Genomic DNA, 18929 nt, shown 5'->3' on the forward strand with positions numbered 1-18929 from the left:
TGAGACCTGGCATATATAAAACTGTCTGTTCACTTAATTTAATATTATTTCTTACAAAGTCTTATTGCTTATCTAAAAAAAAAAAAAAATCCTCTGAGAAGCTGTTTGGTTTATTTGTTAAAATCTTACATGCAGTGAAGATGTCCTTGTAATCAATCTTTCACTAAAATGGGTCACAGCCACAAAGATTGTGGCTTCGTGGTCTAGGGTGTCCAAACGGAGCCAGACATTGTAAACAACGCAATTTTCTATTTCCAAATTTTATCATTGGGAGAATTGATCTAACATTAGAGAATACTGGAGTTTGAAAGGACAGTAGGTTAAGCACATATTGCACATATTGACATCTGGGTAAATCATTATAGAATCTGAGATTCTCTGATGGGAAATTACCTCACAAACCTACCTGACAACACCGTGGGTGGTCTGAAAAACAGGCCGATCATGTCACAAACAGGATAATAGTCTAATAAGTAGAAAGGCGTGTATATACCAGGGTTACAACTACAACAGCAATTTCAGCACTAGCAGTATATTATCATGTTGTTGGCTCATATTTGTGCTAACATTAGCCTTTTGTTCTTCCTTAAAAAAGTACTTTATTGGAATACATAGTGGGAGTCACAACTTAATGAAATTGGAGAAACTGGTACCTTTGATGCTGTGAAATTAGGCCTACAAACATCCCTTCACCCGTGGACACAAATTTATACATTTCTGTTTTTAATTTAAGGCATTTTGACCATTTCTTTTACATATTTTATAGACAACACTGTATCGTCAACACTTTTAACGTCCAACTGTTCACCCTGCTTCAGCTTGAATTGTTCTGCCATTCTTCACAGGTCCACTAGTGGCCACTCCTGTTTCCCCACTGAAAAAAAGCCAGATAAACTTTCCCTCCACTACATTAGATACACCAGTTCGGCTTCTGGTCCATCCAAATGTCCAATCAGCCAATAACATGACAATATCTCAGTGCATTTAGGCATGTAGACAAGATAAAAGCAACAGAATGGGGAAGAAAGATGATTTAAAGGACTATAAATGTGGTATGGTTAATGGTGTCAGACAAGTTGGTTTTCTGGGAATTTTCTCACACAACCATCTCTAGAATTTTTGGAAAAAATATCCAGTGAGTGGTTGTTCTCTGCATGGATCCATTCTTGTATCAAGGCTGGTGCTGGTGGTGTAATCGTGTATGGGATTTTCTGTAGTTAGCTTTGGGCCTCTGGGTGTCAATCAACAAGTCTGCAGAACTGTGTGATGTTATCATGTCACATGTGCCAGAATCTCAGAGGAATGTTTCCAGCACATTGTTGAATCCTTGCTATGACAAATTTAGGCAGTTCTGAAGGCAAACATGGTCCAACTTGGTGCTATTCATTCTCTGCCTGAGTTTGCAATATGTCATCTTATATTTCCATTAAGTTCCTGTTTGAGAAACCTTACAGGAAATGTATCTCTGATACCTATCAGCAGAAAGCTGAATTCAAAGGGCAGTTCATACAATTTGCATTATTGGCATAACACAAGAAAAGACATACAGAGCCATTGAAAATGGATTTTCTAAATGTTCTCTTCAGTTGTCAGTTTGCTATTCTCAGTTTGATTTGCTTTTAAATCAATACTGACTCTATGGTAATTCTCTTATTTTAATTGTTTTAAATTGTAATAGAATAATAACATGCATATGAAAAACAGAGATGCAAATTAACTGACAATATTATAATCAGCATTGTTGTGCAAAATATGCTTTACAGTAATGTGTCACATGAGTACAAATCTAAAAAGCTTCTTACAAGCAGTCGCAGGGAAAGTTGAAACACAGTACATGCAGTGACTTTGTTATTTAACATATTCTTCACAAAAATTTACAAGCTTCACAATTTTCTTTCACATAAATCAGCAAAACGGGAATGTTGTGATCGTCATGAGTGATGAAAGTATAAGATCAACGCCGTTTGACTGATATATGTGCAACTCAGACATCCTTTTACACACAATGGCACAACATTTAGGGGAAAAAAATGGCGTGTCTGGTTTTTCCTTCATCTGTAAACCTAAAATCAGCTACCATCCAAATCCATCTGACTGGGGGGAGTCATGTAAATAATATAATCAGCGTTGGTGTTGGGGAGCGGTAACACAGAATATAGATGAATAGGAAAGGACAAAGAGCTGGACCTGATACGCTAACGCTACATATATCAAATTTAAACACACAGAGGGTAGTTTGCTCACATTTCACATTTATAAATATAGAAAGAAGGGGAGGCACAGGTTGTCATTACAAATTCTCAAACTTTCACCAATAACTAGATGATCAATGATCAATCTTGTGTAGTAATAGGATGATACACACTGTCACGGCTCAGTTATTGGTAATTGTGTTTTAGCAATAGCAAAATTTGATTAAAGAACAGAATTAATCCAGATTGTGACACAGCTTAATTGTGTCTAATATGGACTTTAGTGTTAATGACTATTTTAAAAAATGCACTGGTGAGCCACAGAACTGCAGATTAACAAAACCCACATCATCCTGCTGTAAATACTCACTAGCACCAAATGTTTATTAATCAACAGCTTAAAAAAAGAATACGTACACTTGTACAACAACTGAAGACTGCTGGAGCTGAGCATCACACAGTGTAGGGAGGTCACAGAGCACTGAGAAACTTGTCATTTTGATTTATTTTTTTTTAAAACAATGCCAAGTAAAATAATACCAGGCAAATTATTTGCAGAAACTTTGGCAGTGGATTAATATAAGAGCAAGATCAAGGTGATTCAGCATAAAAATATTTAGAATTATTATTAATTCTTAATATGCATTATGATTCTTGGGTCTTATCTGCTACGTTGTCAGCTGCAGTCTTTTGTTTAGATGGCTGCTATCACTCTCACAGGTACACACAGGCTTAGGTTGTTTCAGGTTGTCATTAACAGCTGCTGATTGAGACAGAAACACAAAGACACACCGCAGCGGTATATTCAGATGATCTGTTTTACACTGCTGCACATGATCTTTCCCTTCCCTACTCACTGCATTTAGGTTATCCAAAGGGCAGAAGCTGCTACATCGTCTACTAGCTCAGAATATTTGCTACTTTATTCAGAAACAGTGTTTGCCGCCACAGTGTGTTAAACAAAAAGGAAAGAAACTGATTCATCAAGCTAATCTCCTGTGTCAGTGAGTAAGTCTCTGACTTCTTCAGAGTCAGACACTTGGAAACTTGGTGATGGTGGAAAAGAGTTTAAGGAGTTTTTCAAGTCAGAAGAGGTCACACGAGGTAAGTCCACATGTAACAGCTTTTGGCAAAATGCTGTAAAGAGAAGTGTGGAAAAGGAGGCAGCAAGATCCAGGAAGAGATACTAATTCTGGACAAGTACCAGCAGTCTGATCTATGACTCTGAATCCTGTTGGGGGGGAAAAAGAGAGAGAGCACAATAGTCAGTTTGCTTAGTGTGAAAAAATATTTCTTATATCTGCTGCACCAGTTTTTTTGTACTCCAAAACCAGAAAAAAGAAACAAACAAACAAAAAAAAACAACTGCTGGTCTAATCAAATCACTTCTAACTCAGTTATCCAATCAAGATCTAGGCGAGGAACAGAGATGGGTGTGACTTGGAGAAATCAAATACATGCTTTTTAGTGAGGTTTCAAAATAGGTCTCTTTCATATTTGATACATAGGTCCTGTAATTCTGCATTCTTTCAAAAGAACCAGTATAGCTGGTCTTGTATGTAAGGACTGACTTTTCTTGCAACTCTTAGCACAAAAGCTAACTCTTTCTGAAGAAGCATTGGAACTATCATTACATAATAAATTCTAAGAGGATATCTAAGTGAAAGACATAAAAGATTAATATTGAGGAGAGGAGATATGCTCACTGAATCCACAACTACGGGATTTCATGATTTTTCTGAATTCTCTATTTTCAACTCCTCAAAAAAGCTGATGTGCATGAAATTAAAAGTATGTAGTACATAAGCGACAAACCAAAGTTTGCAGAGAGTAAAGATGCTGATGAAGCAGTAACACCGGGGGTTAAATGTGACTGGAAACCATGTCAGCGGTTTGAGTTACAGTTAGAACAATGTGCTTCGTGTGTATGCACATTCACTTACTTTAACAGAGGGTTGGGAACTGAGCCCAAGGAATGCAAATACAGTGTTGTTCTCTTTAGACAGGAAGAAGTCTTCATAGTCCTGTCGGAGGAGAGGAGGATGTTAGGTTTTGAGCAATTGGAAGATTGAAAGGTGGTTATACGCTTCCCTGAAAACCAGGCCTTCTGAGTCTCCTTTTAAAATATTTGTTTGACATTGTAGATCAGTGTTGAGAGCCTTGGCCAGTCAGAGTGATGTCAAGCAGAGCAGATAATCTGCCCCATCCGTGAAACCGGATTACGACAGGATTACAGAGCAGCCTGCAATCTCAATGGAGGATGTAAACTGGCAACTGATCAAAATCACCATCATGTAGATTGCTTAAATTGATGTATTGACACATATCAGTGTAAACTAATGGCATACACTTAAAATTGGCGAAATCCATGCATCAAGCATTCTGTAAGTATACCTCAGCAGATATATATATATATATATATATATATATATATATATATATATATATATATATATATATATATACACACACACACACACATATACACATATATATATATATATATATATATACATACATATATATTTATTTATATTTGTGGGCCGATATATTGGCTGCTATTAACGATTTGGTGATATAAAAGTATGGTTTGTTTGTATGTTCTATAAACTTGGAAAAAATACAAAATAAAAAGTAATAAAAAAAAAGTCTGGTGAACCATAAATCATGTTATGAACATTCATTTTGTGTTTGCTGATCCACGTAGAGTCAAGCTGTCCATGACTTATATAAAATAAGAATAATGTTTTATTCTTGAGGTTTCAGAATACTAGCCCACAAAGCATTGGTTGTCTCTGGCAAATGGCAAATTTAGCTAGTTCTCATTCTTTTCTGATTAGAGCCATTTCTCACTTAGACTTAGGGAGTAGTACACACTGAACTGTGAAATCATTTGCTTTTGTTGGCAGTTGCTTGCTTCATTTATATAAAAGGTTTCATCTGAAACTGAGTACAGGAGAAAGAAAAAGCCATGTGTTTTGGGTGATTCTGAGATATAAGCCAAAGCACTCAACTAGCCAAATTTCCCTTTTGATATTTCAGCTATTTTGAACTTTTGACTGTATTTTCACACGTTTTACAGCTTTTCCTAGTGATAAAAACCTAACCCCAAATGGCCATTCATACTACACAAAAGTAATTAAGTGACAGATTAACAGTTAAATGAGAGATTTCGCACAACCTGCTACAGAAATGTCTGTTTTCTAGTGTGGGTTCACTGTTAAAAATGAATTAATGAAAACTTTTTATTTTATAATTAAAGGGCATAATGAGCAATGAGCTACCTGAACCTATCATGCTTGAACAACTCAGACGTACTGTTGAAATTACACTTCTTTTTCTTAAAAATGGAAATTGTGTCCAAGACAGCAAAACTGCATTATGCTGCTAACACTGATATCAATAACGCAATTGGAATCAATTCCCCTCCCTAATTAAGACATGGTTAAATGTTCAGGTAAATGTCTTTACACGGACAGAAAGGAGAGTTTCACTGATCTGTAGATGGAGGGCAACAGTCCTCTAAGCTTTGTAGTGCAGATTTTCTTTCATTTGCTTTTAACCTGGAACAACTCACCCACCACCACAACCTGCAAAGTACAAGGTCAAGGCATAATTTCAAGGCTTGAGCTGGAGATAATTATTTTCATAGATTAATCCATACTGCATTATGCAAGTATGCCTCTGGGGGCAGAGGGCAGTTTTTAGGTGATTCCAGTGTAATCAGTAGATATCTAACCAAGATAAGTCATCATCAGACCATTGCCAATGTTTATCAGATACAACAGGAAAGAAATACAACTGAGAGTCTTGTTAAACACTGGAATGGAAAATGTGGTCAAAATATATGTCTGGTTATAAAAATGTGATAAACATAACCCCATCACCACCACGTACACCACAGTAGCGATCATCGTTGAAAATCTGCGGAGGCAGCGGGTTGCACTTCTCTGGTTGCTTATCCCTGGGGATGTTGCGGTACATCCAGAGCCGTTGCTCCTCCAGCATCGTAATGTCTACTTCCTGGAAGTCGATTCGGTTGGCCTCCAGGAAACCAACTACTGCCTGCTGATGTTTCTTTACCTAGATGGCAATTGATAAAAAGAAAGAAAAGGGCAGAGAAAGATAGAAAAATTCTTAAAAGAATCCAAAAAAGAGAAGTCACAAGAATAGAGGATTTTATAAAACCAAAAAGCTCAAGCTCAACTACACTACACTACTTTCCCTCTGCCATGGTTAAAATGCCCCATATATGTGTTGTTAAGTACAGTTAGAAATGGTAGTTTCTATGTGTGTGTTTCATATCCATTGCCTCTGAGCACTGGCACCTGGCTAAGCAGTCAGGTATTTAATGCAGTCCTGAAATGACAAATGGTAAACTGACACCAGTAAGAGTGAGTGGAGCGCTCTCTGCCTCTCTCTCTCTCTCTCTCACACACACACACACACACACACACACACACACACACACACACACACACACACACACACACACACACAAACAGAGGGAGCACAGTGTACGCATTAACTGAAGATCAACTTTGTTGGTAATAAGCAGGATTATTGATTAGATTAGTAAAGGGCGTTGCATTTGAAATCCAATACGCAACATCCTTTTCTACTGTACGTCTTGTCTTATATCAATACGATTGCCAAATTACAAGATTTGGATTTAAGGATAATTATTCATCAATTAACCTATCAGTTACAATCATTATTATTCCATTATTAAAGTAACAAATCTGAATATTTCTCATCATTTAGACACGACTCAATCATTACTGCAACAGATAGTACAGAAAGTATGTTCGCCTGTTTAACTGTGGAAGTACATTTAAAGCGACACTCACATTATATAGGCAAGCTACAACTACAGCTGTATGCAGGACTTTACCCCATTCTTAAAAGTGCCCTATGGAGCAAACTTTTTCAGCTATGGTCTAGGATGGACGCAACTACTCCCTATAGTAGTGACCCAAGTACTCTGGGACAGAGTGTGTTTGTGAATTGTGGGAAAGAAAAGTCCAAGGATATTTTTAGAAGACAGAACACTCCCACACTTGGTCATAAACACACTTTAGATGCATGGTCCAAATGTCTCAGACCCGCAACTGTTGGCGAGTGTTTGTCTCTTTGTCCTCCAATCCTTTATGGACGGCCTTTTCTTGTTTCAGAATATGCAATCATTCAGAGTTTGAAGCCGTTTAGGTAGCAACATCAATCGTAATGTAATACTAAATTCTATTTGCCACTTCCAATTTGTTTATACATTCATGCAGGCCATTGTTGTTTATGCAAGCATAACAATGGACTGCATGCTTGAGCACTCATTATCATCATAAAAAACAGATTAATTAAAACAATTTGGGCAGAAGACCCCCCCCCCCCTAAAAAAAACAACAACAAAAAAAACGATGAATTGGCTTTCTTGTGACCAAATGTACCATCAATTATCCATTTCCTTATTTTTCCCCCCCAAAAATCTGTCTTAATGCAAAATATTTTTGCTGTGTTTTTACATTTACTCAACATTAAGGAGCCACAATGATCCTTTTGTTCCAACTTAAAAGATAGCAAGGGATTGTTCTGCTCACTTGGTCAAAAACATACACCCAAACAAAGATTCAAGTCATCTATTGTCTCGCTCTAAAAGCTCCTCTGTGTGTGGTCATAAAACAGCTTTATCTGGACTGATAGGATACTTATAGGACAGTAAATGATGGTTACTGGCAATCTTTAAAAGAGACAAATTGGGTTTTTTTTGTCCAGGTCACAGGTTTAACCTTCACTTCACTTTTACTCCTAAAAGCATACAGTTTGTCACAGTGCTAGTAAACAGCACGGCATATATGAGACGGTTGGTCGTCCTTTGAGGTGAAAGACAGGCCTAAATAATGAAAGAGGTGCCCCCTGTGAGTGCGAGCGAAAGAGTGCATCAGTGGAATGGGTGAGTTCAGATTTTGTGTGTGTGCGTGCATACATGTAGGATTTAAGACAAACAATCAAGCACACAAGAGTAAACGCGCTGTGTTTGAGAGGACTTAATGAAACATGGGGATTAGTTTAAGAGAGAATTAATCCTTCAGTCACAAACAGGGAATATAAATGACATGTGATAGAAAAGCACTGCTACTGATAATTAATTACACCTATGTTGGGGATTGGAAATTTTTTTAATTCTAAAAAAACATGCATGTTTTAGGTTTTGTGTTTTTGGTTAAGATAAAGATCAGGAGGTTATGTGCATTTTTTTTAACCTTCACACTATGCCTAAAATCATGTGGCACACAATGATTTTTCCTAAGAGAATGGTTGCCCATGCGTGCCCAAAGCCAACATTTCAACAGTTATTAGGCTACATAATGCAAAGAGTTTTAATTAATAGAAACTATGATCATAGTAGGTCATTTGGGTGAGACTTAACACATACCACATCTACTAAAGAGTGGGGGGGGATAACCTGATCTACATCTCATTCATTCTGTGCTCATTAGATTCCGCCCCACTAATTTGCTGAGATTAAACCATGAGCTGCACCCCCCACCCAATGAGGACACACACACCGTTTTTCCTAAGCATTTGTATTTTGCGTTCTCCAGATGTATTAAAACTGCAGCTTTTCATGTCATCTTCCACCATCTCCATCTTTCATTGCCATTATCTACTATATTTTTCCAGCACACACACACATACGCCTCACCTTTCATCTTTATTCAATCACATGTAACTCAATTGAAGAGCATTCAAAGTGGATTAGATTCACATGAGCTCAATACTGGTTCAATGGTGGACCTATTCCACCGAGCATGGCTCTTTCTTGTCTCTGGGGGAGAAAAAAAAAGGGAGTCTGTCTGTTTTGAATGTATGTGTCATAGGGTTAAAAATAACTCCTTTGTAAACGCTCAAAGATTGGCCTGCCCTCTTCAAGAGACGAAGCATGATAACATAAATATTACTCATTTGTCCCATTACCTAACTCTTTTAGCATTCTTGCAGGAGTGTTGTGTGATGGTTTTTCTGCCCACGCTCAATATCAGCTGGACTTTCTCTATGGCAGGCAACTGCAGTTTGCCAAAAGGGGCAGCAGGACTGCAGCTGCATCTGGTTCATCTGATTGTGCACTACATTACAGACTAATAAAAATCTGTGAAAACCTGTCAAATGTTAGAAACAAATCATATTTACAATAGAAAACTGTGAGGAAAAAGAAACTGAAAAAGTACTCCGACTAAACTTACACTGGACATGAACCACAGTTCAACATCTCACTGGGAAGAATCACATTCTAGCTGCCAGCAGGTCTACTATTTGTTTATCCCATAAAAACCAGACTGTTCTTTGTGTTTATACATCAACCTGATCTGATAATAGTTTTAATATCCGCTCTAATATATTCTGGGATGCCACTTAATCACATGGACTTAAATGCCCTTTATATTTATGCTGGGTCAATCAGACAAAACTAGATATTTACAGGAATTTCTGAGGGTATAGTTAACGTAAGAATAAGAAGTAGGGTGTTTCTGTTATTTTGTCAGTACATTTAGAGGAAGCCTAACGGGAACATCATGCTTGTTTATGCCCACAGAAGAGACAGGCTTGTTTGTTTCAGCTTCGCTGTGTTCCTTAAACCTCATACGAGGCCACAAGCCAGACTAATTGTAATACAATTGAGATGCAAGTGCATATACAGTGCTTTTAGAGAATTAAAAATGAATAAATAAATAAATAAGTAAAGCTTTTAACAGGATCTGTCCACAGCACAGACGAAGACTTCAAAGTCCACCTAACCAGAAATGCGCACCTTAACTACCGAGCAGCCTTCTCACCTGTCTAAATGATACCGACTGATTTCAGCGCCTGTCTGAAGTGGCTGAGCGCGAACAGGCGCACTCCTAGTCCCATTACATAATTGAGTTCAAACGATAAAGTGGCAGTGAAAATTTACGCACGGCGTTTCTGAATGCACTGTTTCCAAGCACCTGTCAACAAGTTCTGTGGCACATTAGCAAACACTCACCGCGAGAGAGCCAGTTGAGGAGGCGACGTAAACCTTGATGACCATTTTAATCCCGAATTACTGTCAGACGATCAGCAAAACAGTTTGGTGGCAGCGAGCCTCGTTTATTGCCACCCTTCAAAAAATAAAAATAAAAAGAACAAAAAACGCTAAATTTGTGAAAACTATGCAAATGTGCTTTAGATGAGCGAAGACACCAGGCTCCAATATTCAAACTGAGCCATCACAATAACACAGCGTGCGCTTCTGCTGACTGTTACACCCACACCACTCACAGCTCAGCTCAACGCACGTCATTACATTAAAAGGAATATATAAACAACATCCATTTCCGGTCTCACTTTCAAATTAAAACAACCATGTCGTTAAGTTACTGAAGTTAATACCGAAGTATTTTTGATTTGTATATCTTTTGTAAATATACTCCCGAGTCATATTGAGGTGGATCCACCATAAAAGAAATTTATTATTTTATAATGGTCAGGACTTTTCTGGTGAAGGCATTGCTTTTATGGATCAAGTATATTTTATGAGCATTTCCATTTTAAAACCATTTTTTATGCAGCTATAGGCCCAAATACTCAAAATGCAAATAATATTGTGTTAATTGAGAGAATTCTTGATTAAATTAGGCGTGTTTTGTGCTTTTGTCGTCTGGTATGCACGCACCTGCAAATAAAAAAGTTTTTATATTCATATAAAAACACATATAGTTTTTGTTCAATAACCCCCCCAACCCAGCGCACACACACACACACACACACACACACACACACACACACACACACACACACACACAAAACTGCGATAAATCCTTAATAGTTCTTTTTCGGTCATTTTTAATGATCACGACCATCCATAACATGTACAACAGCGCCACTCTGGTGGTAGGGTAGTATTGCAGTGAGAGCTGCGGTTGCCATGGTACGGCGTCAGCAGCTACTCTGAAGCAAACGTCTAGGCGTGGACTGGAAAAAATGCTATTAGAAATTCTATGGCACTAAAGAGAAGGACTACTTTTAGCCGACGACGTGCTGTTTTTCTCTTGTTATTGATAAAGCGACAGCCATGACAGTTTATTTCAAAAACGGGTGTACAACCCATAGTCTTTATTTTATATCTAACGGCAGCTAAGTTAGCTAAAGTTCAAGCTACCTTGCTAATAGCTCTTTAGCTTGCAGTAGCCGATCCAATCAAAACAAGAAACGGGTAAGTGTTGCACATTCAGGCGGAAACTGAGCAACATTAACATACATTTGTAAGTTAGCGCAGTTTAGTGCTGAAAGATTCCGAACGCTACAGCACACTCCACCTGTTGATGATGGTGGTGATTTTGTGTTGCTATGCTAATATTAAGTGGCTGTTGTTAGCTGTTATTCACCTAGCGGCACCGTTAGCTTTACAGTGACACTGATATTATGTCGTCGAAGAGCTTTTTAAAGTTTCGTTTGCCTTTTGCTTGCACATAATTGAAATGTGCAAGATACATAAACTAACAGAGGGTTCGGTGAGTTATGTGATAAAGTCCAGGTGATACATTTCGTTGTTTTTAATTGACAGGCAATCTGTCAACAACAGAGTACCTGGAACAGCACACGCTTTACTTTAATCCCGTCAGTTCGATCTACAAAGTGCAGGGCAGTGCCGCTGCTGTAAGCCAGGGCATCCTTTGTCTTCACTTAATATTGAGACTCGATTTTATTAGACTGACCAGGAATCTAGAGGAAATGGCAATGATGGGCTGCTATTTCCTCCAGGTTCCTCCTGAGGCAAAAGATGCGATGAAGACATGAGGACAAAGTCGACTAGAATTTGATATATAAAGTGACCCTCACAGATACTTGCTTCTGTTTTCTGGCGATTCTTAATGTCCTGTCAGCAAGTATACTTTAATAGCAGTGAGAATTCCCTAAATTTTACTCGATATTGACTTTCTTCACAGAAATATATTCCTTTTCCAACATTTTAGCAAGATTTTATTTTCTAAGAGAATATTATATATACAATATATGTGAATATGTAAAATCACATCTTCTTAATAAAGGTGTGAATAAAGGATACCCTTATTCACATCACTTTAATTCTACTTTTTCTTTTCTTTTATCTTTTTTTATTTATTTAATTGATAAGCTTTGTGCACTGTGCTACATTCAGTCGTTAATAAGTCACCAGGGCAGATGGAGGCAATGTACCGTTTAGTTTTCTACTGCAGAGACCACTCATATCATACGGGATTCAGTCTCATGGAAAATTCTGCCTCACACATCTTGTTGCTTGGTGACCAAGACACATAAAACTAAAAACCTAAACGAAACCAGTTAGCTTAGCTTCTTTTAGCTTTAAGAATATTCTTTTTGATTGAACATTACTCATTATAAATGTAGAGCTCAGTTCAAAGGTAACAACCTAAATTTTAAAGAGCAAAATTCACTACACTTCATAATCTGTTTTGTTTCTCTGTTCTTGTTTTTTAAATCCAGCATGTCTTAAGTGACGACATGGAATCTGAAAAAGTAGCTCACCCATATGAAGACAACCGGGATTTAAGTCGCCAGTCCTGCCGTAGTACAAAGAAAGATTCTCGGGCTTCATCCGTCCAGGAACACAAACAGAACTTCTGGGACAAGATGCACAGCGAGGATACAAAAGTTGACTCAGGTGATGTCAGATCTATAACCAGAACTTGGCATTCAGATCCTGATCGGGATCGGATGTCAGAAGGAGAGGGAAGCAAAAGTGGTGGGTCATTTTATTCTGAGAATTATGAAAACGAGTCTCATTCAGAGTGCTCTGTCTCACCGTACTCCCGGTCCCGGACTCCTTCACCCACCCCACATAGAGGGGTGCGGGCAAAGAGGATCTCTGGCAGCCCTCTCCACAAGACAGGTATGTGAAGAAGGAACGAAGTGGATAAACAGTTAAACTGATGAATGAGGCTAAAATCTCATTCATTCGACGATTAAATTGACTGTTTAGATAATGGCAGTGTAAGGCACATTCTGACTGCCTGATTGACTTAGAAAAAATCTTTTCATAGGAGCTTTTGTCATCATGTTTTTAGATTTTACATGATATGTCTTTCTCTGCTTTGCAGGTGGTTTGGGGCGCCGGGGCTTGTCTCGCCCACAGCGACCAGGTGGTCACCCCCTGACCCAGCAGTATCAAAGGGGGGTGCGTTCTCACAGCAAGGAGTCCACACCACCTAAAGACCTGGACCTGGTGACCAAGCGGATGCTCTCGGCCCGCCTCCTAAAAATCAATGAATTGCGCAATGCTCTTTCTGAGCTGCAGCAGCGCACGGACGAACTGCAGAAAGAAAATCGAATTCTTCGACAGGTAGGCCTGTTTCAATATTTGGTTTAAATGCTTTGAAGGAAGAGTGTTCTTAAATAATTTTATGGCTTTTATTCATGTTTGTAGTAAAAAAGAAACAGACTTTTTTACAGGAAAATCAATTACAATTCTCCTTCTTCTTCACCACTCTCAATGCAACCTTTGCCATGCTTCAGCTTCAGGTGCGTCAAGAGAAAGCCCTGCAGCGGTACGATGATACAGAAAGCGAAATCTCCCAGCTCTTATCCCGGCACTCCAACGAGATCCACGTGCTGCGTGAACGTCTCAGGCGCACCCAAGAACGGGAACGGAAAGCTGAGCGCCAGCTGAGGGACACCGAGGAGCGGTTTCAGAGGGGTCAAGCTACCATTTCACGGCTGAAGAAGCTGGTCGAGCAGCGGGATTTAGGAGCCAGAGAGGAGCTCAGCCGCAGGCTAGAGGAAGAGAAGTTGCGGGCCCAAGAAGCTGAACGTAAGCTTAAGGTAAATAGACAGTGGAATAAAAGATCTAACCTTCTTCTGGATCTTCTGGATTCCGATTAAATACTTATTGACCTGAAATTAAGTCTTATTAACCCTGATTTCTAGAGCCCCACATACTGCTTTGTAGCATGAATGATTAACCTGGAACATGTTGAATGTTGGGTTTCTGGTTTACAATATAACAAACTGATGCACATTTATGTGCAATCTCTTGTCAGTGAACACTCAAAATTGTAATTCTCATTTATTGTTTTTATCCTAAACCATGGGTTCCCTTTCAATGCAGCAACTTTCAATGAGTGTTTGTGTTTGAAGGAGGTGGAGCGTAGCATGGAGCTAAGAAATAGCAGTTATCAGAGACAGCTTGTCGCAGAGAAGAAGAAGACACTTAGTACCCAGGAAGAGATCAGGGCTCTCCAGGAGGAACTTGAACGACTGAACAATAAACTCAAGGTACATGTACAAAAAATAACCTTAAAAAGTAGCCGCTGCCATCGAAAGCAGGACTGTGCATCAAAAGCAGATTGCTCATTGTGTAAAACAGTATTTTTTGTTGTTGTTTTTTTTTATTTCTTCTTAAAATGTTCAGGAAAAGGAGAGAGAACTCGATGCGAAGAATATTTATGCCAATCGCATGGTGAAACCCTCACAAAAAAAAGAGACTGAAAGTGACACAAAGCACAAAGGTAACAATTAACTTGCTGAGGCTTATTGTGTAGTTCATTTGACTTTATATCAAAAAGTGGATGCCAGATGGTATCATGAGTCACAAAATTCACTTTTTGTGTCGGATAGAATCCTTTGGAAAGCCTGAATTTTTTTCCCACATTGATATTTGATACATGTTTTTGCTGTAACTTCATTGGCTGTGTCTGAATCCATACTAATAAATATGCATGGTGGCTAAAAAGCAATCAGGATTGCTTATAAGTAATGATAGTGCTTTGTGTAATGGGATGGTCAGAAATATGTTGAGTAAAAGTGATTTTATACTTTTCCCACACATAGTTCCCAGCAGGAGCAGCTCTAAGGCGATACAGACTGAAGGCAGGATGCTGAGTCTGGATTTTCCCACACCTCCCCCTGCTATCACAGATGCCAGCGAGTACAGGGAACATCCACCTGATGAATATTTATCACTTAAGGTGTTATGTCTACTCTTTCCTTGTACTTACTTTGTCCACATCTTTTACCACTAATTGTTGTCATTCATCACTTTTCAAATTTCTGCTATCAGGAGCTTAACAGAGCGGTCAATCAAGCAGAGGCAGAAGACAGGGGACCAAACTGGGAACAAAAGAGCAGAGAAAGACATGAGGAGAAGGAGTTGGCGAAGGAAGAGAAAGAGGCCAAAAAGTACCTTGATCAGGAACAGAAAGCGCTTGAAGTTAAGGCAAAGTTTTTAAGAAACGGTAAGCCAAAGATTAGTTAAGAGTAGTTGTAGAGCATATACTTCACTTATAAAAAGCTTGTCGAAGCAGCATTGTTTGTACTTTAATCTGAGGAACGCTATCCCAACAGGCTCGGAGAAAGAAAAGGATGAAGAGGGCCAAAAGTGGACGAGTTTCCTGTTCAACCAGAATGGGGATGATAACTACAAGAAGCACGGTCATGTCCAGGGAGAGGTGGAGAGATGGAATCAGGAGGCGCTGGCCTGTCAGCAAGCATCAGAAGAAGCGCGGCGCAAAAAAGAGCAGCTGCTGGCAAAGATGCGGGAAATAGACAGTCAGAAACAGGGGGCCCAGGATTCCTTGTTTGCCTCGAGTCCTTCTGAGTCCAATAAGGGTCTCGGTGAACATTCTTCTCCACGCCCTCCTGAGCAAAGGAACCATAACTCTTCGATTTTCAGCCTAACTAATTCAGAGGAGCCGGATGATTTGCGTCCTGGGAGCAAAGAAGGTGGAAGGAGGAGACTAGGCACAGAGGGTGGAGCAGTTACAGCAGGGATAGGGAGGAGAGCGCTCCGGTCTCAAATCTCCAGCGATGACTTGGCATTTGGAGGTTACGCACCTTCATTTGTACATTCAACTTTCCGTGGTTCCTCTGGCTTCCCTCCACCTCCACCCAAAGAGGACAAGGAATCTGCGTTAGAAGCAATAGGGGTGTTTAATATCAGTGCGGCAGAGGAGAGGGAGACAGAAAAAGCTCAGGGAAAGGACAGGAAGTTAAGTCTAATGCACCAGCTGTTTGGTCCCCAAGCCACAGCTGTTGGTGATGGTGCGAATACCTCCAATAAACTGGAGCTTCTTAATAGTCCTCCAACAACCAATGGAGTGCGTTCAAGAAGGGATGGACTGCTCAACTTCAACTCAGGATCTCTCACTGCTCCAGCAGCCTCCTTTAGCACCCTCCATGTTGCAGATAGCAGACCTGCCATCCGTGCCATCACCTCCTTCGAAGACGAGATTGAGGAACTCACATTATGAAATTAATTTAGATTGAAAGTAGTCTGGGTCTTTGATGGCAAACCATCAAATCTGAGAGGTTATTTATGAAATATAAGAACAACCCAGCATTAAAAATATGAGAACATCAAAATAAGACGAAACTTGCAGAAACTGATTTGTTTCATCCATCAGTCCTTTTTAACTGCCTCTGTCCAGTTGGATCAGTCACTCAAAACACCCCTAAGGTGGACAAGCAGTTAAGAAAAAGGATCAATGGGTTAATGTGCAATTTGTACGTTTGTTACATTGTTTTTCTTAGACATTCCTTTAAAACCAGCTTAACTCTCATAACAGTGATTTTTATTTGTAGCACCTGTGAAAATTAAAGAGTAGCTTTTCTGACAGACTATGACTGAAGCTCTTACTCCATTTAGATATTTTAGTGCTTTGCTGGGTTTTGTATAGTTTGGGATATTTTTTGTCTTTGTCAGATAGTTTGTAATCATAGATTTTCCCATAATCTGAAAGGGCTGCAGTAGGGAGGAAGAAATTACAATGCATGGTACATAATAGCACCCTTCCTACAGTTCCCCCTTCTCTGTTCAAAACGCCTCCTACCAGATGGCTTCACACTGGATTTAAACTCTACTGTATCAGGTGAATGTCCTCTGCTCAAGGCATTGAATCATCACTTTCTACACAGATTTGATTTAGTTTTAAATAAACCACTAGATCTGTCATTGGCCAGTTTTTTCAGTCATCAACTGAATTTATTTTTAAACAATACCTTGTGGAGATGCAGGAGTCTCTCCCTTTCAGATCACTTGAATTAAAATCCACTTGAAGGCCATAAGGGATGTGTTCTCCAGTGGTGCCAAAATATGTTTCCCACTCCTTTAATTCTTTTGCAGATATTTTGACATAAAAATGTACCCCTAAATGACAAGACAATCACACCATGTGTAGATCGCCTGTACAACATCTGACTGTTACTGTATGATAAACGAGTTTTCAATTTTATATGTAATCTTACCAGCACTCTAAGCACATGTAAGTCCCAGGTCTTCCTTTCGCCCAACCCATTTAGGGGTTGCCACAGCAAATCACCAGCCTCCATCTAACCCTAGAGCCACAGCAGTTCTCATTACCATTTTTGTTTAATTGGTTGTTTTTTTGTTTTTTACATTATGTTCACTAATCTACAAGATTGTGTAAATAATGATCTGTATTAAACCCACCAATACCAGCTTAGTCCATGCCCTGCACCAGAAAATGTAACATCAGCCTAATGTTGCCAGATCCTTCTCTCTTTTCCTTTCTGCACTAAATGTCTTGTGATGGGAGCGCTTTACTTTCAAAAAGGCAATCAGCCCTGTAGTAAGCAATCTGATGGCTTTATTGAAATGAAATGAAGACACAAAATGCTCTTATTTTAATAATCATTTGTTATTACACTCGAGCTTCATTCAGAAAGCACTTTTTAAATGTGACACAAAGCTGTCTCTGCCCTCAGTCTAAAGTTGATACCTATTATTTACTTGTGAAACTCTTTGTATTTATTCTGTGAAGCTTATTTAATATGAAACATGTAACCAGTTACATTTCGTCTAATGTTTAAAATTGTTGAATGAATTAAAGGTTTGTACAATAGTGACGCTGTCTCCTGGTCATCAGACTGTGGCGCACTTGCAGTAATATTCATCTAGCGGGAAGTCGGATTCCTTGGACGTCTCCAAGCAACCACAACCTGACGCAACCTTCCCGCCCCTCCTCCGGTAGCTCCCTGCTCAAAAATAAGTGCACCGCAGAGCCATAGAGGGGATCTTATCAGGGAGCGAGAGACTGGCGGTGATGGTCTGCGCCGATGTGGCTGCCAGGATTCAGCGTGGTAAGTTGGACCGCTGCTGGGAGGTTCCTGAAAGGTAAACGAAGTCGTAGTCTACGTGCGTAGCCGAGTTTTCAGGTGATCCCCCCCCCCTCCCCCCTCAGGGTATCACCTTGCAGCTCGCTGCCAGAAAAGCAGGAATAGGCTGAAATGAATCACATGCAAAATAAATCATCGTGCAAGATGTTCCAGGGGATTTAGAAGGAAAAATGTTATCTTTACAGATGGTGTTTGTTCCCCAGTGAGCGCAATAGTAATCACAATTGTTTCTTTTATGCTGTGAGAACTATCAGTATGTTATTTTCTCATAAATAAAAAATAATAATTAATTTAAAAAACACTTTTTTATTACATGCCCGCTTTCACTGTCAGAACTAAATGGCACTTAAAATCATAATGGTTCTCTCCATTTCAGATACGACTTCAAGTTATATAATAACAAGTACTGTTTTACCTTTATTATTACTATTACTGTTATATGGATCTATATATTTCAAATGTTGTAACTCTCAAGAGTGTCTTTGTCACTTCCATTGTGCGTTATGATCAAGTTAATCGCTTCTTTTCTGAATACAGTCAGAACTGTAGAGCTTCGATGTCTACTTTAGGGTTACAAATGCAAAGATTGGT

The 18929-nt window shown here is 39.1% G+C and overlaps 2 protein-coding genes across 3 annotated transcripts; one reads left to right on the forward strand and one right to left on the reverse strand.

Annotated features, from left to right (window-relative positions):
- Positions 1-2842: 2842 nt before the first annotated feature.
- On the reverse strand, positions 2843-10426 carry sh3bgrl2 (SH3 domain binding glutamate-rich protein like 2). 2 transcript variants are annotated; one of them, XM_085372492.1, is made up of 4 exons: positions 10213-10426; positions 6090-6275; positions 4136-4216; positions 2843-3423 (listed from the first exon to the last, which is right to left on the reverse strand). In XM_085372492.1, the coding sequence occupies exons 1-4, from the start codon at positions 10255-10257 to the stop codon at positions 3409-3411; spliced, it is 327 nt and encodes a 108-aa protein (XP_085228618.1). In that variant the 5' UTR covers positions 10258-10426; the 3' UTR covers positions 2843-3408. The 2 variants fall into 2 exon arrangements, with proteins under 2 accessions (XP_085228618.1, XP_085228617.1); XM_085372491.1 differs by lacking the exon at positions 2843-3423 and having other exon boundaries at positions 4087-4216.
- A 941-nt stretch (positions 10427-11367) lies between these two features.
- lca5 (lebercilin LCA5) lies at positions 11368-16453 on the forward strand. Its single transcript, XM_085373184.1, has 9 exons — positions 11368-11421; positions 12693-13098; positions 13307-13548; positions 13722-14027; positions 14343-14480; positions 14617-14713; positions 15036-15172; positions 15265-15439; positions 15549-16453. The coding sequence occupies exons 2-9, from the start codon at positions 12711-12713 to the stop codon at positions 16451-16453; spliced, it is 2388 nt and encodes a 795-aa protein (XP_085229310.1). The 5' UTR covers positions 11368-11421; positions 12693-12710.
- Positions 16454-18929: the final 2476 nt, after the last annotated feature.

Source organism: Diplotaxodon limnothrissa, linkage group LG15 (genome assembly GCF_057381915.1).
Source record: "Diplotaxodon limnothrissa isolate DT_005_m linkage group LG15, D_limnothrissa_male_GT1.1, whole genome shotgun sequence".
NCBI classification, from domain to species: Eukaryota; Metazoa; Chordata; class Actinopteri; order Cichliformes; family Cichlidae; genus Diplotaxodon; species Diplotaxodon limnothrissa.

Bases quoted from the DNA above. Each gene is read 5' to 3' on its own strand.
- sh3bgrl2 (XM_085372491.1), bottom strand. From the start codon at position 10,257: ATGGTCATCAAGGTTTACGTCGCCTCCTCAACTGGCTCTCTCGCG. The intron at 6,276-10,212 runs GTGAGTGTTTGC...ATTGCCATCTAG, and splicing joins CCTCAACTGGCTCTCTCGCG to GTAAAGAAACATCAGCAGGC. The intron at 4,217-6,089 runs GTACGTGGTGGT...CTCCTCCGACAG, and splicing joins ACGATGATCGCTACTGTGGT to GACTATGAAGACTTCTTCCT.
- lca5 (XM_085373184.1), top strand. From the start codon at position 12,711: ATGGAATCTGAAAAAGTAGCTCACCCATATGAAGACAACCGGGATTTA. The intron at 14,028-14,342 runs GTAAATAGACAG...TTGTGTTTGAAG, and splicing joins AAGCTGAACGTAAGCTTAAG to GAGGTGGAGCGTAGCATGGA. The intron at 14,714-15,035 runs GTAACAATTAAC...TCCCACACATAG, and splicing joins AAGTGACACAAAGCACAAAG to TTCCCAGCAGGAGCAGCTCT.